Source organism: Microtus oregoni, unplaced genomic scaffold (assembly GCF_018167655.1).
Source record: "Microtus oregoni isolate MIOR12 unplaced genomic scaffold, Mior012 000032F_ref0000030, whole genome shotgun sequence".
Taxonomy (NCBI): Eukaryota; Metazoa; Chordata; class Mammalia; order Rodentia; family Cricetidae; genus Microtus; species Microtus oregoni.
The window spans coordinates 25,236,331-25,259,537 of record NW_024543091.1 but is presented as its reverse complement, the minus strand read 5'-3'; the positions used below and the strand labels follow the sequence as shown (position 1 = coordinate 25,259,537).

The 23,207-nt window shown below is 50.1% G+C and overlaps 1 protein-coding gene across 3 annotated transcripts in view; it reads right to left on the bottom strand.

Moving 5' to 3' along the window:
- The window catches only part of Paqr5 (progestin and adipoQ receptor family member 5), a 75,532-nt gene that overhangs the window by 3,935 nt on the left and 48,390 nt on the right, over positions 1–23,207 (bottom strand). For 2 of the 3 annotated variants that reach the window (XM_041679327.1, XM_041679329.1), the window contains 5 exons: positions 19,565–19,692; positions 16,029–16,234; positions 12,858–12,984; positions 7,687–7,795; positions 5,064–5,205 (listed from right to left, as the gene is read on the bottom strand). In XM_041679327.1, coding sequence (XP_041535261.1) covers positions 5,064–5,205; positions 7,687–7,795; positions 12,858–12,984; positions 16,029–16,234; positions 19,565–19,692 — 712 coding nt within the window. The remainder of the gene's footprint in view (positions 1–5,063; positions 5,206–7,686; positions 7,796–12,857; positions 12,985–16,028; positions 16,235–19,564; positions 19,693–23,207) is intronic. The other variant, XM_041679328.1, reaches the window with a different exon arrangement.

Genomic DNA, 23,207 nt, shown 5'->3' with positions numbered 1-23,207 from the left:
GACTATGGCTGCGGTAGAATCATAGACCCAGATATGACCCTTGCTCAAGCTACCACAGGGGACCATAGGAACTATGCATGTTGAAACCCAAGGGCTGTGCTAAGCCAGCACCACCCATCACTGTCCCCAAGAGAGCTGGCTACTGCCATAGAATAGTTAGCTCTGACCCTCACAGGAGAGCTGGCCCCACCCTTCACCATGGGTATGGAAAAGCCGCCCTAATCACCAACACCAGTATAGAAGAGCTGGCCCCTCACCTGAGGGGCAGCCCCAGCAGCCCAGAATGACCAAATCAGCTACCATGCAGACCCGCATTCAGGGCTTTGAACTGGCCCACCCCAGCACCTACACCATCCATGACCTAGTTGAGTGCATGAAGAGACTGGCCCAACAGAACCATGGCTGCAGAATCTCCATGAGATGGGGCAATGGTGGGACGGGATATCCGGCAGGAGTTTGGGTGAGGATCCAGTATTGATGGTGTATCAGAAGCCAGAGGCCTTGGACCACACCAACACATTACAGCCAGAACAAGGAAAGTGGAATGGACAAAAGCATACACTGTGTGACACACTGCAGCACCCAGTGCCACTAAGATGAATGAAGAGGTGTGTGTGGGAAAGATGGAGAAGCAAGGTGGGGTTTTTGTTGTTGTTTTTCTGTTTTGCTTTGAATTAATTTTTAAAATTTTTCTTTGGGGGGGAGCACTATGGGGGTGGGAGTGGATATGGAGGGACTAGAAAATGAGTGGGACTGGGGTTTATGATGTGAAATTCCCAAAGAATCAATAAAAATTATGCTTAAAAGAAAGAAATGCTGAGAAAGGACCTGGGAGATGGCTCAGTGTGTAAGACCGTTTGCTAAGCAAACATGAAAACTTGAGTTCAGATCCCTAGCACTCGTATAAAATGACAGGCGTGCTCGGGCATGCTCGGGCATGCTTAGGCATGCTTCTAAACCCAGTGCTGTGTGGACACAGGAGGTTAGCTGGCGTTTGCTGGTTTTCAGCCAAGCTACTGGTTCGGTGAGAGATTAAGGCAATAAGACAGAGAATGATAAAGCATGGCAGGCGCCTGACATCTTCCTCTAGCCGCAGACTGCAGACACATGCACACACACACACTCATTAATATGAACACATACAAAAAAATTTTAAAACTTAAAAATGTTGGGAATAGATGAAGCTATAGCAGAGGGTAGAAATGGGAATTCTCCCTGCCTGGGCAGAAGGTTTTATACTGGAATGGTCGACATGTCCCAAATGAATTTGCACTTTGGTACATATACTGGAGGAATTATACATCATTGTTTTTGGTTCGTATTTGTGACAGTTTCTTGCTGTGGAGCTCAGGTTAGCCTTAGAACTAACTACCATGGGCCTCTTGTTCCAGCCTTCAAAGCACTGGGACCACAGGTGTGCCTGTCTCCAGCTGCTGGAAGCAACACTGATTTGTGACTTGACAGTGTGGTAGTAGATAGTCAAACATACTTGTGGTAGCTGGTCTTAATTGTGCACTTGTTGGGATTCAAAGTCAGTCTAGGAGACATCTCCCCGTGTGTGTGTGTGTGTGTGTGTGTGTGTGTGTGTGTGTGTGTGTATGTGTGTTTCCAGAGAGAATTAACCAAGAGGAGAGTCTGCTTTCTAAGGGAGCGGCATCTTCCAGTGAAGCTATTTATAACTGAAAGCGGTGTCCCCTGCCTCCCTCCCCAGCAAGTGCATCTCTTGCTGTCACCACCGTCCTCTGCCATCAGGACCCAAGCTTCTTCAGCCTTCCGGTGTGGACTGACTGCCAGCTCCACAGGTGGCTATCAGGCCCATAGCCCCAGTTGTGAACTACTCATGCATCCAGCTTTGTAGCACCCAGCAGCTTTTCTGCCTCTCTTGCAGGCTGCCAGCCACTGTTGGACTACCCAAACTCCAGTCTAGTAAGCCCTATATCATATGTGTGTGTATACATACATACATACATACATACATACAGAGTTCTGTTATAGAGAATCTGGCCTAATATTACTCCGTACTATATTTATTCTTAGAAATTAATATGAGAAAACTAGGAAGGTTAGATGAGCAAGATTCTTTCTCTAAAGCACCTTATCCATCAGCCCTCTTTTCCAAATGAAAATGTGGGCACTCTGCTCTTCCAGGGCTCCAGTTCTGACTTCTGCTGCACTGGAAGAGCTAGAGTTTTCCATCTTCTCCTTCCCAAGTGTTCTTGTCTCAACTTCCGGCTAATTAGAGACATGACCAGGAGCTCGCGCTCCAGGACTGAGCTCACCAACTGCACAATCAGTGGGCAGGAGCCCAAGCAGGAGGGGCAGAAGTAGGCAGGGCCATGAGGAAGGGTCCAGGCTTAGGAAAATGACACCGACAGCAGGACGAGAAGATGGCACTTTCCAAGACTGAACTGTCCCTCTGAACACGTGAAGTCCAAGCTGTGGCTGTCTACGGAGAGACAGTTAAGTTTCAGTGAGGTCACTGGGGTGGGCCCTAATCCACTGGACATGATCTATACGGAGGAAGAATCCCATGAAGACCGTGGAAAGGTACGAAGGAAGGCTAAGGGAAGTACGAAGACAGCATCCTACTGACGACTACATCTCAGACTGTCGGCCTGCTGAGTGGGAGAAAACAGCGCTCTGTTGTGCAGGCCAGTCACACTTGCATGCAGTTCTTCCCTCTGTGGGAACTGCAGGCCTAAGAAACCAATACAGCACGGCTGTTAAAAAAGGCTTCTCCAGATACCTGTATCCAGGTACGGTGGTACCTACTTGTACCTCAGCACTCTTTAAGCAGGGACAGAAATGTCATGAATTCAAGCCCAGTTTGGGCTACGTGAGTAGAAGACCACCCTCCACTACGTATTGAGACCCTATCTAAATAATAAGTTTATAAAAAGGGTGTGTGTGAGAGAGAGAGAAGGCTCTGTGGGAAAGGCACCTTCCGTCAAGCCTGACCACGAGTTCAATACTCTGGAACTTGTTCCTGCTAGTGGTCCTTTGACCTCTAAATGCCCAAAGCAGCACACACAAACACATTAAATAAATTAACATGAAATTAAAAAAACAATGCATGAAAAGTTCAGTACGGCACCGCAAAACCCATTTCAGGCTCTAGGGGGCGCCTGACCACAGCACCTCCACTTCTGGCAGGAGCAGAATCAGAATTGTTGAACTCTAGCAAGCAAGCCTGCCGCTTTCCTTCAGCCCAGGCGTCTGTCCCGGGAGGAGGGTGAGTAGATGGCACCCAGCCTTAGTGGAGGGCTGTGCCCAACACTCCAAACGAGTGTGGTGCAGGCAAGTGGCGTCTGCCGCAGCTGTGACACGGTGCCAAACACAGATTCCTGACTTGCGCCGTTCACTAAACCCGTTTCCATTAGAGAGATGAGCAGCAGCTGTGCCACCAGCAATGGGCACATCTGAAAGGGCCCCACCGGGAAAAATGGCTTCAACTAAGCCATTTACCAGGTCTCGGGAACTTCCTGTAGGCCAGGGCTAACCAGGCCAGGAAAGCACCCTCCCCTATCACACGGGCGGTTTTCTGCTGTGTGTCTTTAGGCCTGAGAGGACAAGACTAAGTGAATAAATAAAACATAGAGAAGCCAGAGTGCTAGCAAAATAATGGCCCAGTCTGTGCCACGCCCCTGCCCGCCGATGTGGTCCCCAGCTCTCATCCACAGCTGTCTCCAGGTGCTAGGCAGAGGACTGGGACCTCTAGCTCCTGGCCTCTGGCCCTGTTCTCTCTCTCTCTCTCTCTCTCTCTCTCTCTCTCTCTCTCTCTCTAGAATAAGTTCTCTAAGAATTTCGCTGGAGGCAGTCCCTTCTAGTAGGACAAAGGGGAAAGAAGAGGCTCTAATCAGATCACAAAGCCTATCTGGCTCCATCTCTAAGTGAGTGGAGAGGACGCTCCAGGCAGGGGCAAAGGTGGCTCGGGGAGGACCCAGGTGCTTGCTGTGGTGGGGACAGTAACTGGCTTTTTGAGTCTCATAGTATCTAGTTAAGGAACTTTTGTGCCAAAGGCTCGTCCCCTTCTACAGAAGCCACCCAAAGGGGCTGTAATGGCTAATATTGTCAACTGAAGTCTCTGTGTATATCCGTGAGGGAGTTCTACACTGGGCCAACTAGGTGAGAAGGCCTGCCATTCCATGGGCTGGGGTCCTGGACCAGATACAAAGAATGCAAGCTGAGCGCCAGCCTTCATTCATATCTCTCTCTCTCTCTCTCTCTCTCTCTCTCTCTCTCTCTCTCTCTCCTTCCTGACTGTGAACACAATATGACCTGCTGCCTCCCGCTCTGCCACCATGCCTTCCCTTTCATGGTGGGGTACACCCTCAAAGCTAAACCAAAATAAACCCTTGAAGGACCCCACCCATCCTGCTCTGGAGAAAGCGGGAGGGAACACTGTTGCAGCTAGGAGCTCCTGTGCTCTGCCACCACTGACGATCATGTGCCCTCTCAAGTCATACTTAGCTCCCTTGAGTGTCACATGACCTCAGTGAGTGCTGCTGGCCTTGCCCCAGCTTTGGAGTTCTTGGGTCAGGAGGTCTGAGTTTGGGTGCAGAAGTTGCGGTCTCAGTCAGGGATACACCTGGGACCCGCAGCTTCACAAGACCCCAGGCCCTCCACTCACCATGTTCAAGACAGACTGTCCTCTGTAAGCTGCCTGCTGTCTGGGACCCTCAGTCAGTGGCAAGCCCATCTTCCCTCTTCCTCTCTGTGGCTACCCCTGCCCCTGCCATGTTCTTGTACTGGGAAGTCAGACTCCGGGTGCCAACATTATGGTTGCTCACTGGAATGCTTCAGGGTCCTGCACCTCCCTGTTCCCATCCTCCCTGTCTCTGGCTGTGCAGTAACAACAGAAATGATGGTTTGGTCAAGATATACGGTCACTGTTGTCCCTGTCACTCACCATGCCCTATGCCTGGGTGACTCCCTCTAGGGTCACTCCTCTCCAGGTGGTCCCCTGCCTGGTGGCTGTATACACATTGTCAAGGATCTCCCCACCCCAGCTGAGAGTCACCCCCTGTTCAGGGTCACCCCTACCCCTGCCCCACCCCACTCACCGATGTAGTCAAAGCGTCCAGGAGCCAGTCGCTCCGGCAGGTGAGCAGAGTACAAGAAAGAGGCCAGGAGGGTCATGACCATGTGCTTCTGGTGATACAAGATGGCTTCATTTCTTGAATTCTCTCCTGGGAACAGGAAGAGCTGCAGGTGTTTGGAAAAAAACAAAACAGCCAGATCATAGGTCTTTCTCAGACCTACACCTCTCAGCACACCAGCACAAGCTCCTCAGGCCCAGGCTTCGCCTCCTTAGGATTGTGGCCTGATCAAGGCAAGTGTGGGGAGGAGGGGAAGGGAGATAGAAGAGAAGAGGCCCAATAGAGATGAGCAGTGGGCAGCGGTGGCACACACCTCTAATTCCAGCACTTGGGAGGCAGAGGCAGGCAGATCTCCAACTTCAAGACCAGCCTGGTTTACGGAGCAAGTTCCAGGACAGCCAGAGCTAAACAAACAAGAAGAAGAGGAAGAGGAAGAGGAAGAGGAAGAGGAAGAGGAAGAAGAAGAAGAAGAAGAAGAAGAAGAAGAAGAAGAAGAAGAAGAAGAAAAAGAAAAAAGAAGAAAGATCCTACTTTCTGAGGATAAAATGCAAGCACAGAGGAATGGTCCTATCTGCCCCGACTCCAGATGCAGAGCTACAGAACTGAGGCTCATAATGAAGGCGTCAAAGCTTAGAGGCAGCATAGCTCAGTGGGTAAAGTCCCTTGTCACCAAGCCTGATAACCTGAGTTCAAACTCCTGGACCCACGTAGTGAAAGGAGAGAACTGTCTCCCACCATTTTCCTCTGATGTCCATGCGCTTGCTGTGACTCACATGTGGCGGGGGATGGACATGTGCACACAAAAGAAATAAATGTGACAGGAAAAAAATCTTTCAAAACAAAAAAGGCTTGGAAGCCTTTCTGCATCATCAAAAAGAATCACCATTTGGCCTAGCTTGGTGACTCAAGCTTGAACTCACTCCCTAAGGCAGAAATACTGAAAGTTCAAGGCCCGTCTAGGCTATGGAGTTAGTTGAAGGGCAGCTTGAGTAACCTAGTGAGATCCTGTCTCAAAATCAATAAGGGGCTGGGGATATAGCTCTATGTGAGCCCTTGCCTAGCACACAGAAGACCTTAGACTCATTCCCAGCATCAACCACCCCTCAATATGACCACTATATTGCTTCAAGGTTAAGCAGAGGTTTTTTGTTTGTTTTATTAATTTTATAAATAACAGTAGTAGCTTCTCCTTACTAGAGGCACCAGGCCAGCCATCTCTATGCCTCAGACGGGACATGCTGCAGTCGGACAGCTTCTGCTAGTTAGTGAAGTGAAGGCTGGAATCTAGGCAGGGCCATTCTGGTACTGATGCAATCACCCCCTGCCCTATGCCCTATCATCTGGCACAGCCTCCAGATAGCATCGCACAGCATGAAATCTACGTGTAACTGGGGACCGCTTTCAGCTGAAGTTCCCTGTGTGCCCCTGCACAAGCTCCCTCCAGGAACCAGCGAGAGCTCTTAGTTGCATTCCCATCCCCAGCTCTCCTGTAGACCCACTCAGGGAAATACAGGCAAAACCAGTGCCTGTAAAACTCTTCCCTACCCTGTAGACTCATCCCCTGCCACTTGGACCTCACACTGCCTCTGGGAGAAGTCTACGCACAAGGTAATGCTGATCCCTCTAAGATTCATTATACCCAGAAATCCTCATCAGCTCCTACGCAGAAGCAGATGTGAGTCTCATTCACAGATGAGGAAACCCAGGCTCAGAAAGGGTGTGTGTACTGCCCAAATCACACAACAGGTAACCATGGAGACTAGAATTTGAACTCGGGCCCATGTGTCCTGCAAGTGAGTCTCTTTCCTTCTTGTCCTGTTCTCCGACCTCAGCTCCCTGCCATTGTACTCTCGGCCTCACCCCCATCTATCCTTTTAAGACTTTCATCCCCGTCTTTTCCTTCAGCAACACCCTATATTACCGATAATATACAATCATGAATGTATTGGCCTTTTCCCATACCAATGATCACCAAACTCCAGGCTGTCTGCCTTGTGGTGGTGGTTTGAACAGGAATGGCCCCCAAAGACTCGTGTGTATGAATGCTCGGTCTTAGGGAGTGGCACCATTAGGAGGTGTGGCCTTGCTGGAGTAGATGTGGCCTTATTGGAGGAAATGGATCACTGTGGTGATGGACTTTAAGGTCTCATATGCTCAAGCTACACCCAGTGTGGCTCAAACTTCACTTCCTGTTGCCTGCAGATGAAGAGGTAGAACTCTCAGCTCCTTCTCCAGCACCATGTCTGCCTGCATGCTGCCATGTTCTACCATGGCAACAGTGGACTAAACCTCTGAACTGTACACCAGTGCCAATTAAATGTTTTTCTTTATAAGAGTTGCCGTGGTCAGGGTGTCTCTTCATAGCAATAGAAACCCTAACTAAGACACTTGCCCAGGTCTCTGTGGTTGTTCCTAAGGCCCTAGTCAGCTTGTCTGGCCTCTGTGTTCACACTATCTCTAACTGCAACACCCAAGTCTCGACTCCTATGGGTCCCCCTAAACCCACTGGGGTGTTATGACTCTCTCAGAGCTCAGAAGACAATGAAGCCCCTGGCATTGCTGACAGGAAGAGAAGAGATGTACGTACCCATGTCCTTACCCGGTAGAAGATAGGAAGCGAGTCCCAGGTGTAGGGGTAGGCAAAGGCGAGGACTCGGAGCAGCTTACAGAGCCGGGGCTTCTGGAGTTCAAGAAACCTGAAGTCAGGGAGGAAACAGAGGCTGTTCAGGAACTCACACATGAGCGCATGGGTCATCAACAAGCGTTTTTACATGGCCTCCTGTGGACCTCAGTTTCTCCACTAGCCTCTCTCATGCCTCCTACACTGCTGGAAACGACAGAACTTCAACAAGAAGGAGAAACTTGCTCTGAGAGCATGAAATGCAATGGGTGCAGCCCAAGATGGGGGGTGGGGGTGTCTTCAGGCAGAAACCTGCAAAGGTCAGAGGAGATTTAGCAGCAGAGAGGTTTTAGAAGGTCCCACCAAGACAGGAAGGGGCCACTCAAGCACAGACCCCAGATCACACTGTATACAGAAGCAGAACTCAATTACCTTTTGGACTATGCCACAACACTGGAAAGAAGGCAGTGGGCTGTGGTTTCATAGGGACACACCAGGCTCCAACACAGACTGGACACATCAGGACCATGCTGATATGGCAGGTTGCCTCTAAAGCTGTGTGTGACCTATCCTTCCCTCAAACGAGGCCCCCGGTACTAAACGTAGCTCGGAAAAGCAAACAAACCACTTCCTGTTTGATGGAGCTATGATGGAGCCGAGGGTCAAAGCAGGAGAAGCAGGCTCTGGGCGACGGTCCCAGAAGAAACTGAGAACAGACATAGTTAGGCTCGAGCCCAAGGTATCTGTCCCCCGAGTGTCACATCGTCCCTGTCTGCCTCTCATAGCCCCAGTCTCTGTCTTTCTTCCCCCAGGGGCCAAAGGAAACACATTGCCACAACCCCAGCAGAAGCTGTCCAATCGCAACCAGCCCCTTATGCTTCTGCCCTGTCCGGGACAGGCTCACTCCTAACGAGTGCTCCTTGTGGCCACTTACACAGGAAGAAAACCTGGCTCTGACTTTTCCTGCGACTTGAGACCACATGTCACCAGGCCTGAAAATGTACTTCCTCCGGGGGTAAACGAATCAGCCTCTCCAGCAACAAAGCTGAGTATACAGGGTGACAAAAAGAAGCAGAATAGGAGAAAAGAAAGCAACAGAGACAAAAACCAAACAAAAAATGCTCTTAACCACAGGAGACTAAAACCACTCCAAAGGTGCAATTCCACATCCAACCACAGGATGTCGCCACAGCCAGAGATTTCTGAAGGCCTTGGCCAGAGATGCCTCCAAAGCACCCAGCAATAGTTTCCAAAGCACAGATGGCTTTCCCACCCACGGATTGAGAGCTCTGTCCAGGAAGCAGTGCAGGAAACACTGGATTGGGGAAGAAGCCTCCCTTAAGATCAGAGTCAATAAATCTTGGCAACTGAAATGCCAAAACTAATGGTTAATGCAAGCAGTTAATTGGAAGTTATTCAATTGCTAAAGTACACAGTTGTGTGTGTGTGTTGTCTTCTATTGTGTGTGGGTTTTATTCTAGTTTGGAGACTCACAGGAAGGGGAACACTTTCATATGCCTGACTCTAGCCCTGGCAGCACCTCTGCCATCTGGCTGGGGTGTCACAGCCTCCAGAACTTCGTCTGCTGAACCACTGCCCCAGCTCTGACCCCGGTCCTTTTGAAGCTGACGTTTATCACTCTGCATACTGAGGGATTATCCCTCTGGCCCAGATTACTTTGTGATGCTCACCATACTGACCTCAGTGACTTTGCAAAACAAAATTTTTGGATGAAAGCTAGGAGAGGTGGTGGCTGCCTGTACCAGAGCAGGGGGTAGGCTACGTAATGAGTATCAGAGCAGCCAGGGCTGGACAGTGGGACCGGCTATCAAAACACTAAACCAAACAAAACTCGATAGCCGGACTGGCTTGCTGAAAGGACAATCTATGGTGACAGGAGGCATGAGGCAAAGAAAGCAAGGACAGCTCGCTGGCTGCCAGCTGAGGGCAGGGTCAAGAAGGGATCGTTTTGGGGCACTGACTATCCTTCACAAAGCAAAGCGCTGAGCTCCCCTCTCAAGTGCGACAGCATGAGAGGACCCCCCACATAGCTACTGGTAACATAGCTCAAAGGTCTTGTGGAGAGGAAGCTGAGCCCAAAAAGAGCAGCCCAGGAGGTCACTGTTCCTAAGGAGCCAAGAGTGGTCCTCTGAGAGAGCACTACACTTCCGAGCTGGCCCTCGGGCCCTCTCTAGCCATCCTCCCTTCCACCCTCCAGTGCGCTGCTGCTGTTCCTGGGCCCTCCACTCCCACACACTACCATCCTTGCCCGGGTTGTTTGCTCTGCCCCAAAGGCCCTCCCTTATCTCCAGCTACAGGGCTGTCACTGGCTCACTCTCAGTCCTAAGCCAACCTCTCAAGGCCCTGTGTATCCAAGTGTATGTCACGGACATGGACTGCTTCCCCTGTTCTCTGTTCTGCTTCACAGAGCAATGAAAGTGCCCTTTCAGACTCTTTGGGGTGTGTGTGTGTGTGTGTGTGTTGGAGAGAGAGAGAGAGAGAGAGAGAGAGAGAGAGAGTGCATTCTGCCTTTCCTGCATCTACCTGGCCCTCTCTTTAGGCAAGACCTCACTCTGCTAGGGGTGGCAAATTTTCACATGGGTCCCCAGAGCCCAGGCAGCCTTTGAGGAACACTGGTCAGGTGAGGGGGAACGATAGCCCCAGATGTGCTCTCTGGATCATCAAAAACAAATTGTGTCATAGTCAAGGAGAGAAGTTCCAAAACTTGGGGGCACAAAACATTCCTGGGTCTGTGCCAAACACCATCCAAATACACCAGGCTTGCTGAATCCACAACACCCAACACTGAGCCTGAATGGTCAAGGAGGACTCTGAGCTAGCAGAAAGCAATATACCCTGGTGGCTAACAGGTGGTCGGTCAGGAGCTTTCAAAAACTCAATTAACTTAAAAGGCAGCAAATGTCCTCATGCGCTGCACTGTGAGCCCCTGGGAAATCAGCTTTGTCCTATTAATCATAGGGATTGTATCTTTCACACCATGAGCTGCCCCAACCCCCACTACCCACAGTGTTTGTCTCCTCCGATCCCAGTTCTAAATACCAAAGCCACAAGGTGCTTAGAAACCAACTACAGGGCAGTAACGGACCCAAAGACCAGATTCAGGGGTGTCCAGGCCTACCTAGGAGCTCAGGCAGCCAGAGGAAAGATCGCTCAGGTACATTGCATCTCTGTGCTGTAAACATGGCTCTTACCGTGCTTGCACATTGATTCATCCAAGATGGGGACCCAACCCCTCTCCACCATCAGTGGTACCCTAGATTTCCATCCTGGTGCAAAGGTTGTATCCCACACAACTTAACTCCTCCTGGAATTAGGACATAGCAACCCAGGACAAGGGATTTTCTTTCCTGGCTCTACAGATGGATTCAAGCCCTGCCCAGCTGTCAGGGAATTCTGTGATTTCCACAAAGATAAGAGAGACCCTTCCCATCCCCAACCATACAAAATCCAGGGTGGACACAATGCAAGGCGCTTTCACCCCCAGGGGACAAACCCCATCTGCCTCATACCCTTCTCAAATATCCTGGAAAATGGAGGGCAAGCTGGGGTGAAACTTTCTAATGTACAAAAACCTATCCTCCCACGTTTAAAAAACAAAAACCAGTTTGGCAGTTTCCCCCGAAACCTGGGTGTCACCCAGAGGAAACAAACCATAACCATTCCAAAAAAGAACCCCCTACTCTGCCTGCTTCTCCCTGGAGGGGGAATAGTGCAGTTGGAGGTACAGGGAACACACATGCAACCCAGGTGCCTCTCCTGACTTGCCTCTTCTGGCATGGTGGTACTATCTAGATGGGACTGTCACCTGACCATAATCATCTGGAAGGTTTCCTAAGCGACCCAGGGAGCCTGTGATTTCAGGCAATTCACTCTTGCAAAGAACAGTTTCAACTAGCACAGCCATCCCCATGACAACACTGCTCAGGCTCCACCCCACAGAGTCTTACTTGAAAGGAAAAAGGATAGCAGGATTAGAGGTGGGGAGCTGGCTGTGACTTGTGGCCACTTCGGAATACTCTTTATCCACCATCACAGGTACCTAGCTATAAGGCATCCCCCACCATCACAGGTACCTAGCGATGATGCATCTCCCACCATCACAGGTACCTAGCGATGATGCATCCCCCACCACCACAGGTACCTAGGGATGAGGCATCCCCCACCATCACAGGTACCTAGCAATGAGGCATCCCCCACCATCACAGGTACCTAGCGATGACGCATCCCCCACCATCACAGGTACCTAGCGATGACGCATCCCCCACCATCACAGGTACCTAGCGATGACGCATCCCCCACCATCACAGGTACCTAGCAATGACGCATCCCCCATCACAGGTATCTAGCGACAACATGTCCCCCATCACTCTGAGTGAAGGACTACCTGACTATGAGGACCCCTCTCTGCCAGGCTTGAGCCCTAACGGAGGGTGTGTGTCATCCTGGGTACATGACCTACATCTTCTATCCAGAAGGGAGCAGTGTGGACCCCACTGTACAGGTGAACAAGTTGAAGTTCAAGGAAGACACATGGTGACTTGCCTAAGCAGTAAAGCCAGCTATAAAATTTAAAAAAATTGTAGTGTAGGAACACTCTTGTTTAAGTTACAGAGAATTTCAGAGCATCGGGTCATAGGTGGGCTTTTCCAAAGGGTAGAGGGACTACCCAAGGGATATCCAGGCATGGAGATGAATCTTGAATGGGGGCAGGCTGATGCAGAAGTTTCTAGATTTGATTAACTAAAGACTCACCCTAACTGTGGGTGACATCATACTGTAAACTGGGGTCTTGAAGTGAAGGAAAAGGATCAAGCTAGCTGGCGGCAACATCCATCCCCCTGCTTCCTGACTGCAAACGCAATGTGACCAGCTGCCTTCAGCCCTGGCTGCCATGACTTCCTGCCTTGATGGACTATACCCTCCAACTGTGAGCCAGAGAAGACCCTTCTTCCTTTCTGTTGCTTTTGTCAGTAGCAATGAGTAAAGTAACCAGTACATCAGGTAACAGGGGTTCTACCTGGAGCCAGGCTCCTAGAGCCTTCTCTATTGGGCGTTTCCTATGGGGACGGATGCTAGGTCCTCCCCGGCGTCCCACACAAGATCATAGTGCCCGGTACCTGGAGTAGCAGGAGAGACCAGTGCTGAGAATGGTGTTCAGCACGGCCAGGGCCACGTAGCATTCATGGAAGGTACTGCAGATCAGTGCATCAGGGAACGTGTATGCAGAGTAGGCGATGGCGGAGCCTGCAGAAGAAACAGCAGCCTTGAGACCCAGGCAGAGCCACAGCACCACGGGGACTCCTGGGAAAGGCGACCTTAGCCTTCATCTTCTGCACAGAATCCTGAGCTAGCCTGCCTCTCTGCCTTCTCCGAATATCCTCTTGCCTCTCTGTCCACTCAAAATCTATAAGGTTATGTCCTTGTTAGAGGTGTGTGTGTGTGTGTGTGTGTGTGTGTGTGTGTGTATACTCATTCTGTCTTTACAATCCTGTCCCATGGAAAGCTTACACTTATTTTATAGAAGCACAGGAGACAGCCTGGTGGTAGTCACCTAAAGACCACAGCCTGGTGGTAGTCACCTAAAGACCACAGCCTGATGTTTGTCACCTGAAGGGACCACATCTGGTGGTTGTCACCTGTAGTCCCAGTGCTGGGAGGCAGCAAGAGATGGGCCCCTGGGGTCATCAGCCAGGCATCCTAGCCTAATCAGTGACTCTCAGGCCAGTGAGATACTTCGTCTCTAAAAGCGCCACCTGAGGTCCCCTCCCCTCCCCTCCACACACATGTAAACAAACCCAAGTGCTGACAGAGAGGCCTGAGCATCACCTTCCTGAAACTGTTCAGAATTCCTGTGGGCGTTCACCCAGGAACTCAGCTCCAGGAGACCAGGGACCCCTTCTCCAGACCTGATTCTCAGGGAGATGTCTGGACCAAGATGTTTGTTCCACTGATGCTGACTGGAGCTAAGGTGTGCACCAAGCATTGCACACTAGATAAAGGGGCTCAAACCTGCCCGAAAATATAGCAGAAAGCAAAGCTGACCTGAGCCTAGGGGTTCCTGTGGGGGATGGGTGTTTGAGATGGGCCAAGGAGCAGGTAAAGGAGACCACTGTCAATCACAGCAATAGCTAACCCTGTGAGATAGACACAGAATCAAAGCATTTGAATTTGTTCATAACCCTGCTACATCTGCTCAAGAGGACAAGGCTTAGAAAAGCTAAGAGATTGGTCTAAGACTGAATTTGGAACAGGTGGCACAAGGTCAGGATCTAAATCTAAGTGCTGTGTCAAAATGTGTATGAGAGGGGCCTGAGAGACCTGGTTCAGTTTCCAGCATCCATGTCGGGAAGCTCACAACCGCCGGTAACTCCAGCTCCAGAGGACCTGCTGGCCTCCACTGGCACCCCCACATGTGGCACACAGACAAACAGAAATAAAAATAAATCCATTTTAAAGAGGTGCGTGTCGGGGACTCAGCACACAGACAAACAGAAATAAAAATAAATCCATTTTAAAGAGGTGCGTGTCGGGGACTCCGCACACAGCTGGCTGAGAAGGACTTCTCAAAATGCTTGTTTGTATTAGAATCCCCAGGGAGCAGCCGAGGATGTAGCTCAGTTGGTAGAAGGCTTGCCTGACATGCACACAGCTGAGCCCCACTCCCAGCACTGTCTAAATCGACAGTGGTGGCACATGCTTGTTTTCAAAGTTCTTAGAAAAAGAGGACGGGAGGGTCAGGAGTCTAGGTCATCCTTGGCTACACAGCAAGTTCAAGGCTCTGTTTCAAAAAAGAAGGGGAAGGGGAGGAGAGGAGAGAGAGACATACACACACACACACAGAGAGAGAGAGAGAGAGAGAGAGAGAGAGAGAGAGAGAGAGAGAGAGAGGTCGAAGATTTGGACCTTATCCCAGGTACTAAGGAGTCTGAAAGCCTTCTAGTGGGAGGGGACCTGGCAAGAGATGAGGCAGGAACTTCCCAGGTAACGTGGTGGAGCTGAAAGGCAGAGCCCTAAGAAGCTCCAGGCCTGAGTCAAGCTGACTGAGGGTTCATGGGACAGCCTGAGCTTGACAGCTGATTAGATAGAACGGGGAGTAGAGGTGGGAGGAGGAGCCGGAGCTTATTAGTTCAGACTTGAGCAAAGCAAGAGGTGGCACCCCTAGCCAGGGACCCGAGAGAAAGAACAGGCTTCAGATCCAGTGTTTAAAGGTAAGGTTTAGGAGTCTCTTGTCCAGAGATGTTAGGGATGGGGGGCTGCTCCTGGGCATGCTAGACAAAAGGACCCATAGTTAATCCTGAGTTACTGAGAATTCTGAGTGTGCCCAGGTATGGGGTAGAGGGAAGAAAGGAACCAGAAAAGACTGAGAATAGGGATGTTGGAGAGTGACATGAAGGGACTGGGACCATGGCAACCAGTTTTAATGACTGGAGAGAACTAGACAATGGAGCATTGAGAAGTGTGTTTGTGAGTGTGTGTGTGTGTGAGAGAGAGAGGGGGGGGCAGGTGTTCCCCACTTGTGAGGGAAGAGAAAAGAGAAAGAAAGATGAGGGTAGCCTCCTCCTGGACAAATTCATGCAAAAGCAGATACAGTGACTGCCTTTCCCAGCTAGAGCGGGGCTGGGATGGAGGAAGAAGCCAGAACCAGCATCCTAAGGGATGGATGATAACGGTGTGGAGGAGAGAAGCTTCCTAGCCAGAAAAACAAGTCAACGAGCATGGGGCAGCAGCACCCACTCACCAACAGTTCCCCACTACTTCAGTGCTTTGGAAAGTTGACGCCTCTAAGCCTCTGGGCAAAGGTGGTCTGTGACTCCATCCTCCTTTCTCACTAGGCAGACCAGGTCCCAGCCCTGATGTGCTGGGGTCAGCCCATGGTGGCCAATGAGAGCCAAACTGTGAACATTTCAGAGTCCTTGCAAGCCTGTGGTTAATTCCTAACACTAAAAGTTACAATTAAATAAATCACAGTAACCAAAGTCCTAAGTACTTAGCACAGGGACCTGTGTGGTGGAGTTACTTTGTAGTGAGGTTGCTCCTAAGCTTCGATGCCACTCAGAGAACAGGAAGGGAGACAAGGCAGGGACGTTTACACCATAGAATTGGCAAACATGCCAGTGAGGGTATATCCACAGGCAGCACACGTATGAACAAGCTTCTTACAGAGCCCCTGGACAGGGCTTCTGCATCTTCATGACTTTGCTAAAACCCTAAATAAAACCCATCAAATCTCCTGGGAAACAGGTGACACTCTAGGGAGGAGGGGACGGAAGGGCAAGGGCCTCACGTACCCAGGCTGAAGAGGTTGACAGCACCATAGTCCAGAAAGTAGCAGATATGCCGGGCGTTCTTGGACATAGAGCTGAAGGTGTGTGCACAGCTGGATGCAAGGGGGTACACACAGCTGGTGCACATGTACACGAGCATAGGCCACGAGTAGCTGTCATTCTGGATGTCTGTCATATACAGTGCAGTCACGAACCTCCACACAAAGAACCTGGAACAGAATGTGCACCCGCTCAGTCCCCTCTGGACTGTTGGCTGCCTCCCACCCCCACTGGGAGACGGCCCGTCCAGTGACTCTTCACTAAAATGAAACGGCATGCCACTAGAGAAGCCTCTGTGCTTGAAGCAGTCAGTTAGGAAGTAGGGTAAAAAGACAGTCCTTAGGGATAGGATCCTTCCTATAACACCTTGCCCAAGATATTCTCCAGTCTCAGCTTACATACCCCTAAGAATGAAGGTCTCGTCCCCTCTTACGTTAGCTCTGAGTATTGGGAAGACCATCCTAAGTCACATGTACCTACACGTGTACCTACATTGGCCTACAACTCTATGTGTGTTTTGCCTACATAACACCTCCCTTTCACAAACCACAGCTGGAGAGCTAGGTGAAGAGCTAGGTGGCTTTCCCACAATGTCCATCAAGGAAAGGGACTCTACACATCTCTTCACCCAGTACCTGAAGGAGAGCCATAAAATCTTTCTGGCTACCTGCTTTCTCCTATGGTCTAGCAGAGGTGGCACTTAGGCTGTTTGCTGTTCCTCCAAAATTTTCCTTTCTTCTCAACAACAGATTCTTCCTCGTCCTATTTGCTTGGGGTATCCTAGCGCAGGTTTCCCTGGGCTCTCCAGAATGCTCTGTGCTGTCAAGGTGGATGACCCGAGCGCCTGGCTTAGCTTTGGGAATTGTGAGCAGTGTAGACGACTCAGCTGTGCATGGACCTCAAGATATACAAACAATGGAAGGCATAACATAGTTGCACAAATTTTAAAATGGTCTAAACAGATAATGTGATCTTCAAGGGAGATGGGCAACGGGAAGACCATGGGAGAAGAGACAGGTGGCCGGGCGCACATGCCACAGTCAAGGCTGCCTGGGAAAGCTCTGTAGGGCACACAGAAACAAGTGGCCCCAGCAGCTCCAGGGAGGAGAACGGGGAGCAGGGGAACAGCCTGGATCTAGTCCCTTGGGGGGTGGCCTTCAATTTGTCAGCATGTCAAATTGAAACAGGCTGGGCCCCAAAGTCACGCTCTTTCTGCCTCAACTTTCCAAATCCTGGGATTACAGGCATGTATAACCATGTTCAGAAGGCATAAAGTCTTTCAATTTTTTTGTATTTATCAGTGTGGTGTGTTTGTGTATGAATGCTTATCACATATATAGAGGCCAGGGAACAACTTTGTGGAGTCTTTTTTGTTTCTTTCTGCCTTGACATAGGTTCTGGAGATCACACTCAGGCTGCCGGGCTGGCTTGTCAATTGCCGTCACTCATTGGCCCATCTTGCCAGTCTCAGTCTACGTAAGCAAAGATTTAATGTGGCTAACGGCCTTCTCGAGCTACTAGACCTTGCTGACACTGGCCGGACGGCAGGCCGCAGGGCGGTCAAGCTTCTCTACAGATCACCTCACTTCACCCCAAGACTGTGTCGCCTTTCTCCCCTCCTGTTAGTTTCTGGATCCCCACTCTATCTTCTGACATCTATAGAGTAGTATATTATTTGTATTTTAAAAAATAAATCAACCTGAAAACCAAAAAAGCAAGGCAGCTGAGCCCCTAGAGAACTCTTAGCTCCACCAAGGCTGGGCAACCACAAACTAGACTAAGCCTCTCTCTCCCCCCGCATTTTATATTCCCTCTAGTGCTGGGATTAGAGGCATGATTCCCTAGTACTAGGATTAAAGGTGTGAGCAACCACCACCTGGATTTGTTTCTGCATTGATTTTGTGTAGCTCAGGGTGGCCTTGAACTCACAGAGATTCACCTCCCTCTGTCTCCCAAATCCTGGGATTAAAGGTGTGTGTCACCATTTCCTGACCTCTGGTGGCTTTAGAGTTGCTTCTAGTCTTCAGGCAAGACTTATTTATTAAAATACAAGTAATACACCACCACACATCTAGTTGGGCTAGCTGTTCCAGGCTAATCACAGGGACCTTCCTGGGGCTCACGTCTGCTTGCCACACTCAGGGACTCTCCACCTCGCTCAGCTTCTCAGAATGACTCAAAGGATTTGTCCAGACCTGGCCTGGGTCATCATCTGTGTGCTGTGTGGACAGTTTCCCCTCTCCAGCTGCACCTGCCATCATGTCAGCCCGCAGAGGTCTGAGTAGGACAGTGACCTGCTGACCACTGAGGTCCTCCTAGGCCTGACACATACCCAACCCTCCAGACCTCCACCTTCTGTTTCCTTAGAGTCAACCAAAATATCCCAGCGGGGAAGGCTGGCTTCTGCACTGAACACACACTGGCATTTCTCTTGTCCTTATTGACTGAACTGTGAAACAACCTTTGGCATAGTTATTTACTCGGCCTTGGGTATTTTAAGGAATCTGGAGATGATTTAAAGGACATGGGAAGATGTGCAGAGAGATATGTAAATATGGTGCTACCTGCCACACAGAGAACTTACAGGTTCTGGCATCTTTAGGGGACCCTGGGACCAATCCCCACAGATACTCGGAGAGCTGCACCATGGTGTGGAGAGGTGACCCTGTCTCCATTTCCAGAACCTTTGCTCGAGGTGTGGAAAGTTGATCTTCACCCCACCTTCCTCAGCAAGGAGCCTCCTTAGCCTTCCTGGAAACCCCATTCTGCACCCTTACTTCCCAGAGCTTGGCTCCTACTTGGCTCCATTAAAGTTGACCAACGATACATGGCTGCTAGAGTCCCCAGATAATTACAAGCACCCACAACCGTGCCTATGTATTTTTTACAGAGAGGGTCTTATGTAGCCCAGGCTGGCCTCAAACTCACTACTAGCAGAAGATGACCTTGAACTCTTCCTGCCTCTTCCTGCAGAGTCCTGAGGAGGGTGAGGCTTCCAGGCTTGGTTCACGCAGTGCCATGCAGTACTTGGGATTGACAACAGAACTTGCCGCACACACACTACAACCCGAGCTACATCTCCAGCTCCTGCCTCTTTGTCTTTATCAGGGTCTTCTCTCAGTCCTCACAGCACCCCCAAGGCACAGACAGAGGATCATGCCTGCTCTACAGGCAGAAAATGCCTGGCTCAGAGAGATTAAGTGACTTGCTCAAGTTAGTGACATTTTAATAAAGACTTCTCAAAGACCAGCAAAGCCTGTAAGACTGAAAGAGATGAAGATAAATGCTACCCAGTCAATAGAAACCCTCGAATCCTATGGCAGTCCACAGCCTGGTGCTTAGTCCATGACAGTCCTGGCTCCTTCCCCCATCATCCATGCACCTGTATCCACCGGGGACCCCTAGCCCTAGCATAAAATCTCCCTGCCACCCAGCTGTGTTTTACAAAGTCTAGTCCCCAGGGATCCCGAATGAGAGGTTGTCCAGGGGGCCGAAGGTACCAGAAGGGTAGCAAGTGCGTCCAGATGTTGAGAGTCTCATTGGTCATTTGGAAAAGGCTGAGGATACAGGCAGTGGCGGAACTCTGTGGGTGTCGGTAGCCAAAGAGGATGCCCTGCTCATGGAACACCTGTGGAGGGAAGACAAGGGAGGGGCAAGGAGGTGAGACAAAGGGAGGGGTGGCTCTCGCTAACATCAACTTTCCTGGATGACTGAGTAGTTCCTTGGCCTGGTCCTCTGCCTCCCTGCCTTTGTCCACTCTCTCCCCCAGGAGCTTCTAAGAACCCTGTCCTCCAAGCTGTCCCTAGCCAGTTGGCATGTAAGGTCCAGACTGGCTTTGGGAGTGGAGTCTGGCTCTGCCTTCCCGGCTATGCTTACCCTTGGCATGAATGTTGTCTAAGAGTCCGTGTTTGCACTTTGCCTAAGGCCAGTGGCCTGGTCTTCAGATGTCTTCGTGGTTGGCTCTCATGTATGCTGTCTGCCTGAGTCAGCCTGCCCTGGATGTCAGAGGCTGGTGGGGCAATCTCTGCGGTAGAGCCTCCCAGTGGGATGAGGCATCCACAGGGACTTCATAAAGGCCTTTTGATGATGAGGCCGATGATGATGCCAGAGCCTGGACTGTGGGAAGGGGAGGCTGGCCACAGCAGGATCACTGAGCCACAGTCCCCAAGAGACCACCGGTAAGCACCACTTTTTCTTCCCCCAGCACCTCCGGTAAGAAACTTAGACTGGCTAGGTAAGATGTGGCTACTGACTTGTCTGAAGTGTTGTATTATATCCATTAAAATGGTAACCAAAGGTCTAGGAGATGGTTCAGTGGGTGAAGTGGTAATCATGAGGACGTGAGTTTGGATTTCGAGTGCCAGTGTGAGGTACCAAGCACAGGAAGCAGCGAGGGCCTGTAACCCCAATGCTGGCGAGGTGGAGACAAGGATCCCTGGGGTTTGCTGGCCAGCCACTCTATCGACTGGTGAGTATTGGGTTTAGGACAAGACCCTGTCTTATTAAAGAATTTGGTGGCAGCTGGGTATGGAAGTGCACGCCTCAAGAGGTAGAGTCAGGGAGAGCGCTGTGAGCTCAAGGCCAGCATGGTCTAAGTAGCACACGCCAGGTCAGCCAAGGTTACATAGTGAGACCCCGCCTCAATAAATAAATGGATGGACAAGGTGGTGAAGCAACAAGGAAGCTGTCCAGTTTTAACTTCTGACACGCATGCGCTCATACACACAGTAACTGACAACACACCGGGGCACATGGGCCCCATCTCAGAGGGTAACATCAAGTGAAGAAAAGTGGAACTTAGTCCCGCCATGACTGGAGAGGCATACTCTCACAGTGGGGCGGGGATTGGGGAGAACACAGAAGAGGAAAGGGGTCCATCTGTCGAGCTACTCGGCTAGCAGGAAATGAATCTTCCTTTTTGTGTGAAACTTCTGGCATTTGGGGCCAGATGGTTCCTTGCTGTGGAAGACTGGCTTACTGTGTGCCTGGGCCATCTACCTGCTACCTGCTAGAAGCACTCTTAAGTACAAACCCCTTTCCATGCCAAGTTATGACAACCCCGATGCCTCCAAATACTGGGACAGTCTCTTGGAGGCAACATCTAATTCTGGCTAAGAACACTGATCTTGTTTGTTTTGTGACAAAGGCTCACTCTGTATAGCTCAGCTGACCTCAAACTCTTGGCAGCCCTCCTGCTTCAGCCTCTCAAACGCTGACATTACACGTGTAAGCCATCATGCCTGGTTAGAAGCATTGATTTCAATGGTTCAAAGACTGTCATAACCTTTGGAAGGTAAATTATACCTAATGGCTTCCTAGGTGAAGGCGCTTACTGCCAAGCCTGACGACCTGAGTTCAATTCCCAAACCCACACGGTGGGAGGAGAGAACTGACTCCTGCAAGTTGTCTTCTGATGTCCACACATGCATGCTAAACGCACACACATGCATACACACACACACACACACACACACACAGTATACAGGAGTAGGTTGACAGAGACAAATTATTACAGTGTTGCTTAGTATTTAGCCTGCATGATGGAGGTCAAGCCACACTTTCCCTTTGTTTCTTGAGGAAGGAGGGGACAGCGGCAGAGCCCCACCGACTCAGCATGCACGAAGTCTCGAGTTTTATCCACAGCACTGAAAACAAAAGCAAAGCACTGTGCTAAGCAGAGCTGCTTCCCCCTCTTGCTGTTCTAGTGAAGAGTTCCCACAGAACCATAAATAAAGTAAGCAAAAAGGCATGTTTGGAAGCCAGGCCTGGTGGCACATGCCTGAAATCTTAGCTCTTGGGAGGCTGAAGCAGGAGGATCTCTATGAGTTCAAGGCCAACCTGGTATATGGAGCAAGATTTCATCTCAAAAAGAAGCAGCACACTGATGCCCGTGGGTTTTATGAAACGGGACGGTGGCGGCCTGCAGGGTAGGTGTTACAATTTCCTTTCTCCTGCTGTGATAAAATACTCAGACCAAAAGCTACTCAGAAGAGGAAAGATTTATAATCCCAGATCACAGTCTGTCACTGAGGGAAGGCAAGGGGGAAACTCAAGGCAGGCCTGCTTGCCAGTCCACACATCATTAACTCCAATCAAGAGACTCACTTCACAGCCAGAAAATACAGCAGGAACCATGGAGGATGCTGCGTGCCGACTACCTTGCTCACAGGCTCAGGCTTCAGCTAGCTTTCTTACATAGCCCGGGATCACCTGCCCAGGAATGGTGCCCTCCTACATCAACTAACAGCCCCAAAAATCCCGCATAGACACGCCGGTGGGACAGTCTGATCTGGGCAGTTCCTCAGCTGGGGTTCACCTTCTCAGGCGACTCTAGGCTGTGCTAAGTGGACAGTTAAGACTAACCAGTGCAGCAGACATGTGGCTTTCTGGTGTGAGATAGAAATTTTCAGAAATGTTCAGTTCATTCCTGGGTAAACTGGTGAGACAGAGGGAAAGGGGCAGAGAAGCTGATTCATGGTCTCATTAGGAAATACAGTTTGGGGGCTGGAGGGATCGCTCATCAGATAACTGCACTTGCTGCTCTTGCACAAGACCTGGGTTCACTTTCAAGCACCCACACGGTGGCTTGTAACCGCATAACCCACCAGCTCCAGGGAATTGGTCACCCTGTTTTTGCTTCCTTGGGCACCACACAGCAATTTGACCGGGGCCAAGTGAGGTGGGTGTTGGGGATGGATAGGACCAAGATATATTGTGTACATGTGTTACATTGTCAATAAATAAAAGATGGTGTAAACTCATATATAAGAAATCAGTAAATATATACATATTTTTTTTAAATATTTATTTATTTATTATGTATACAATATTCTGTCTGTGTGTATGTCTACAGGCCAGAAGAGGGCACCAGACCTCATTCCAGATAGTTGTGAGCCACCATGTGGTTGCTGGGAATTGAACTCAGGACCTTTGGAAGAGCAGGCAATGCTCTTAACCACTGAGCCATCTCTCCAGACCCTATACATAATTTTTTAAAAAAGAAATACAATTTAAATTATGTTTGAGCTTTAACTTATGAAAGTGATTTGCTTCCGTTTTTAAAAAACAAATCATCTTAATATTTATCTTTTTGGGAAAGGATCTCATATAGCCCAGGCTGGCCTTGAGCTGGATACACAGAAT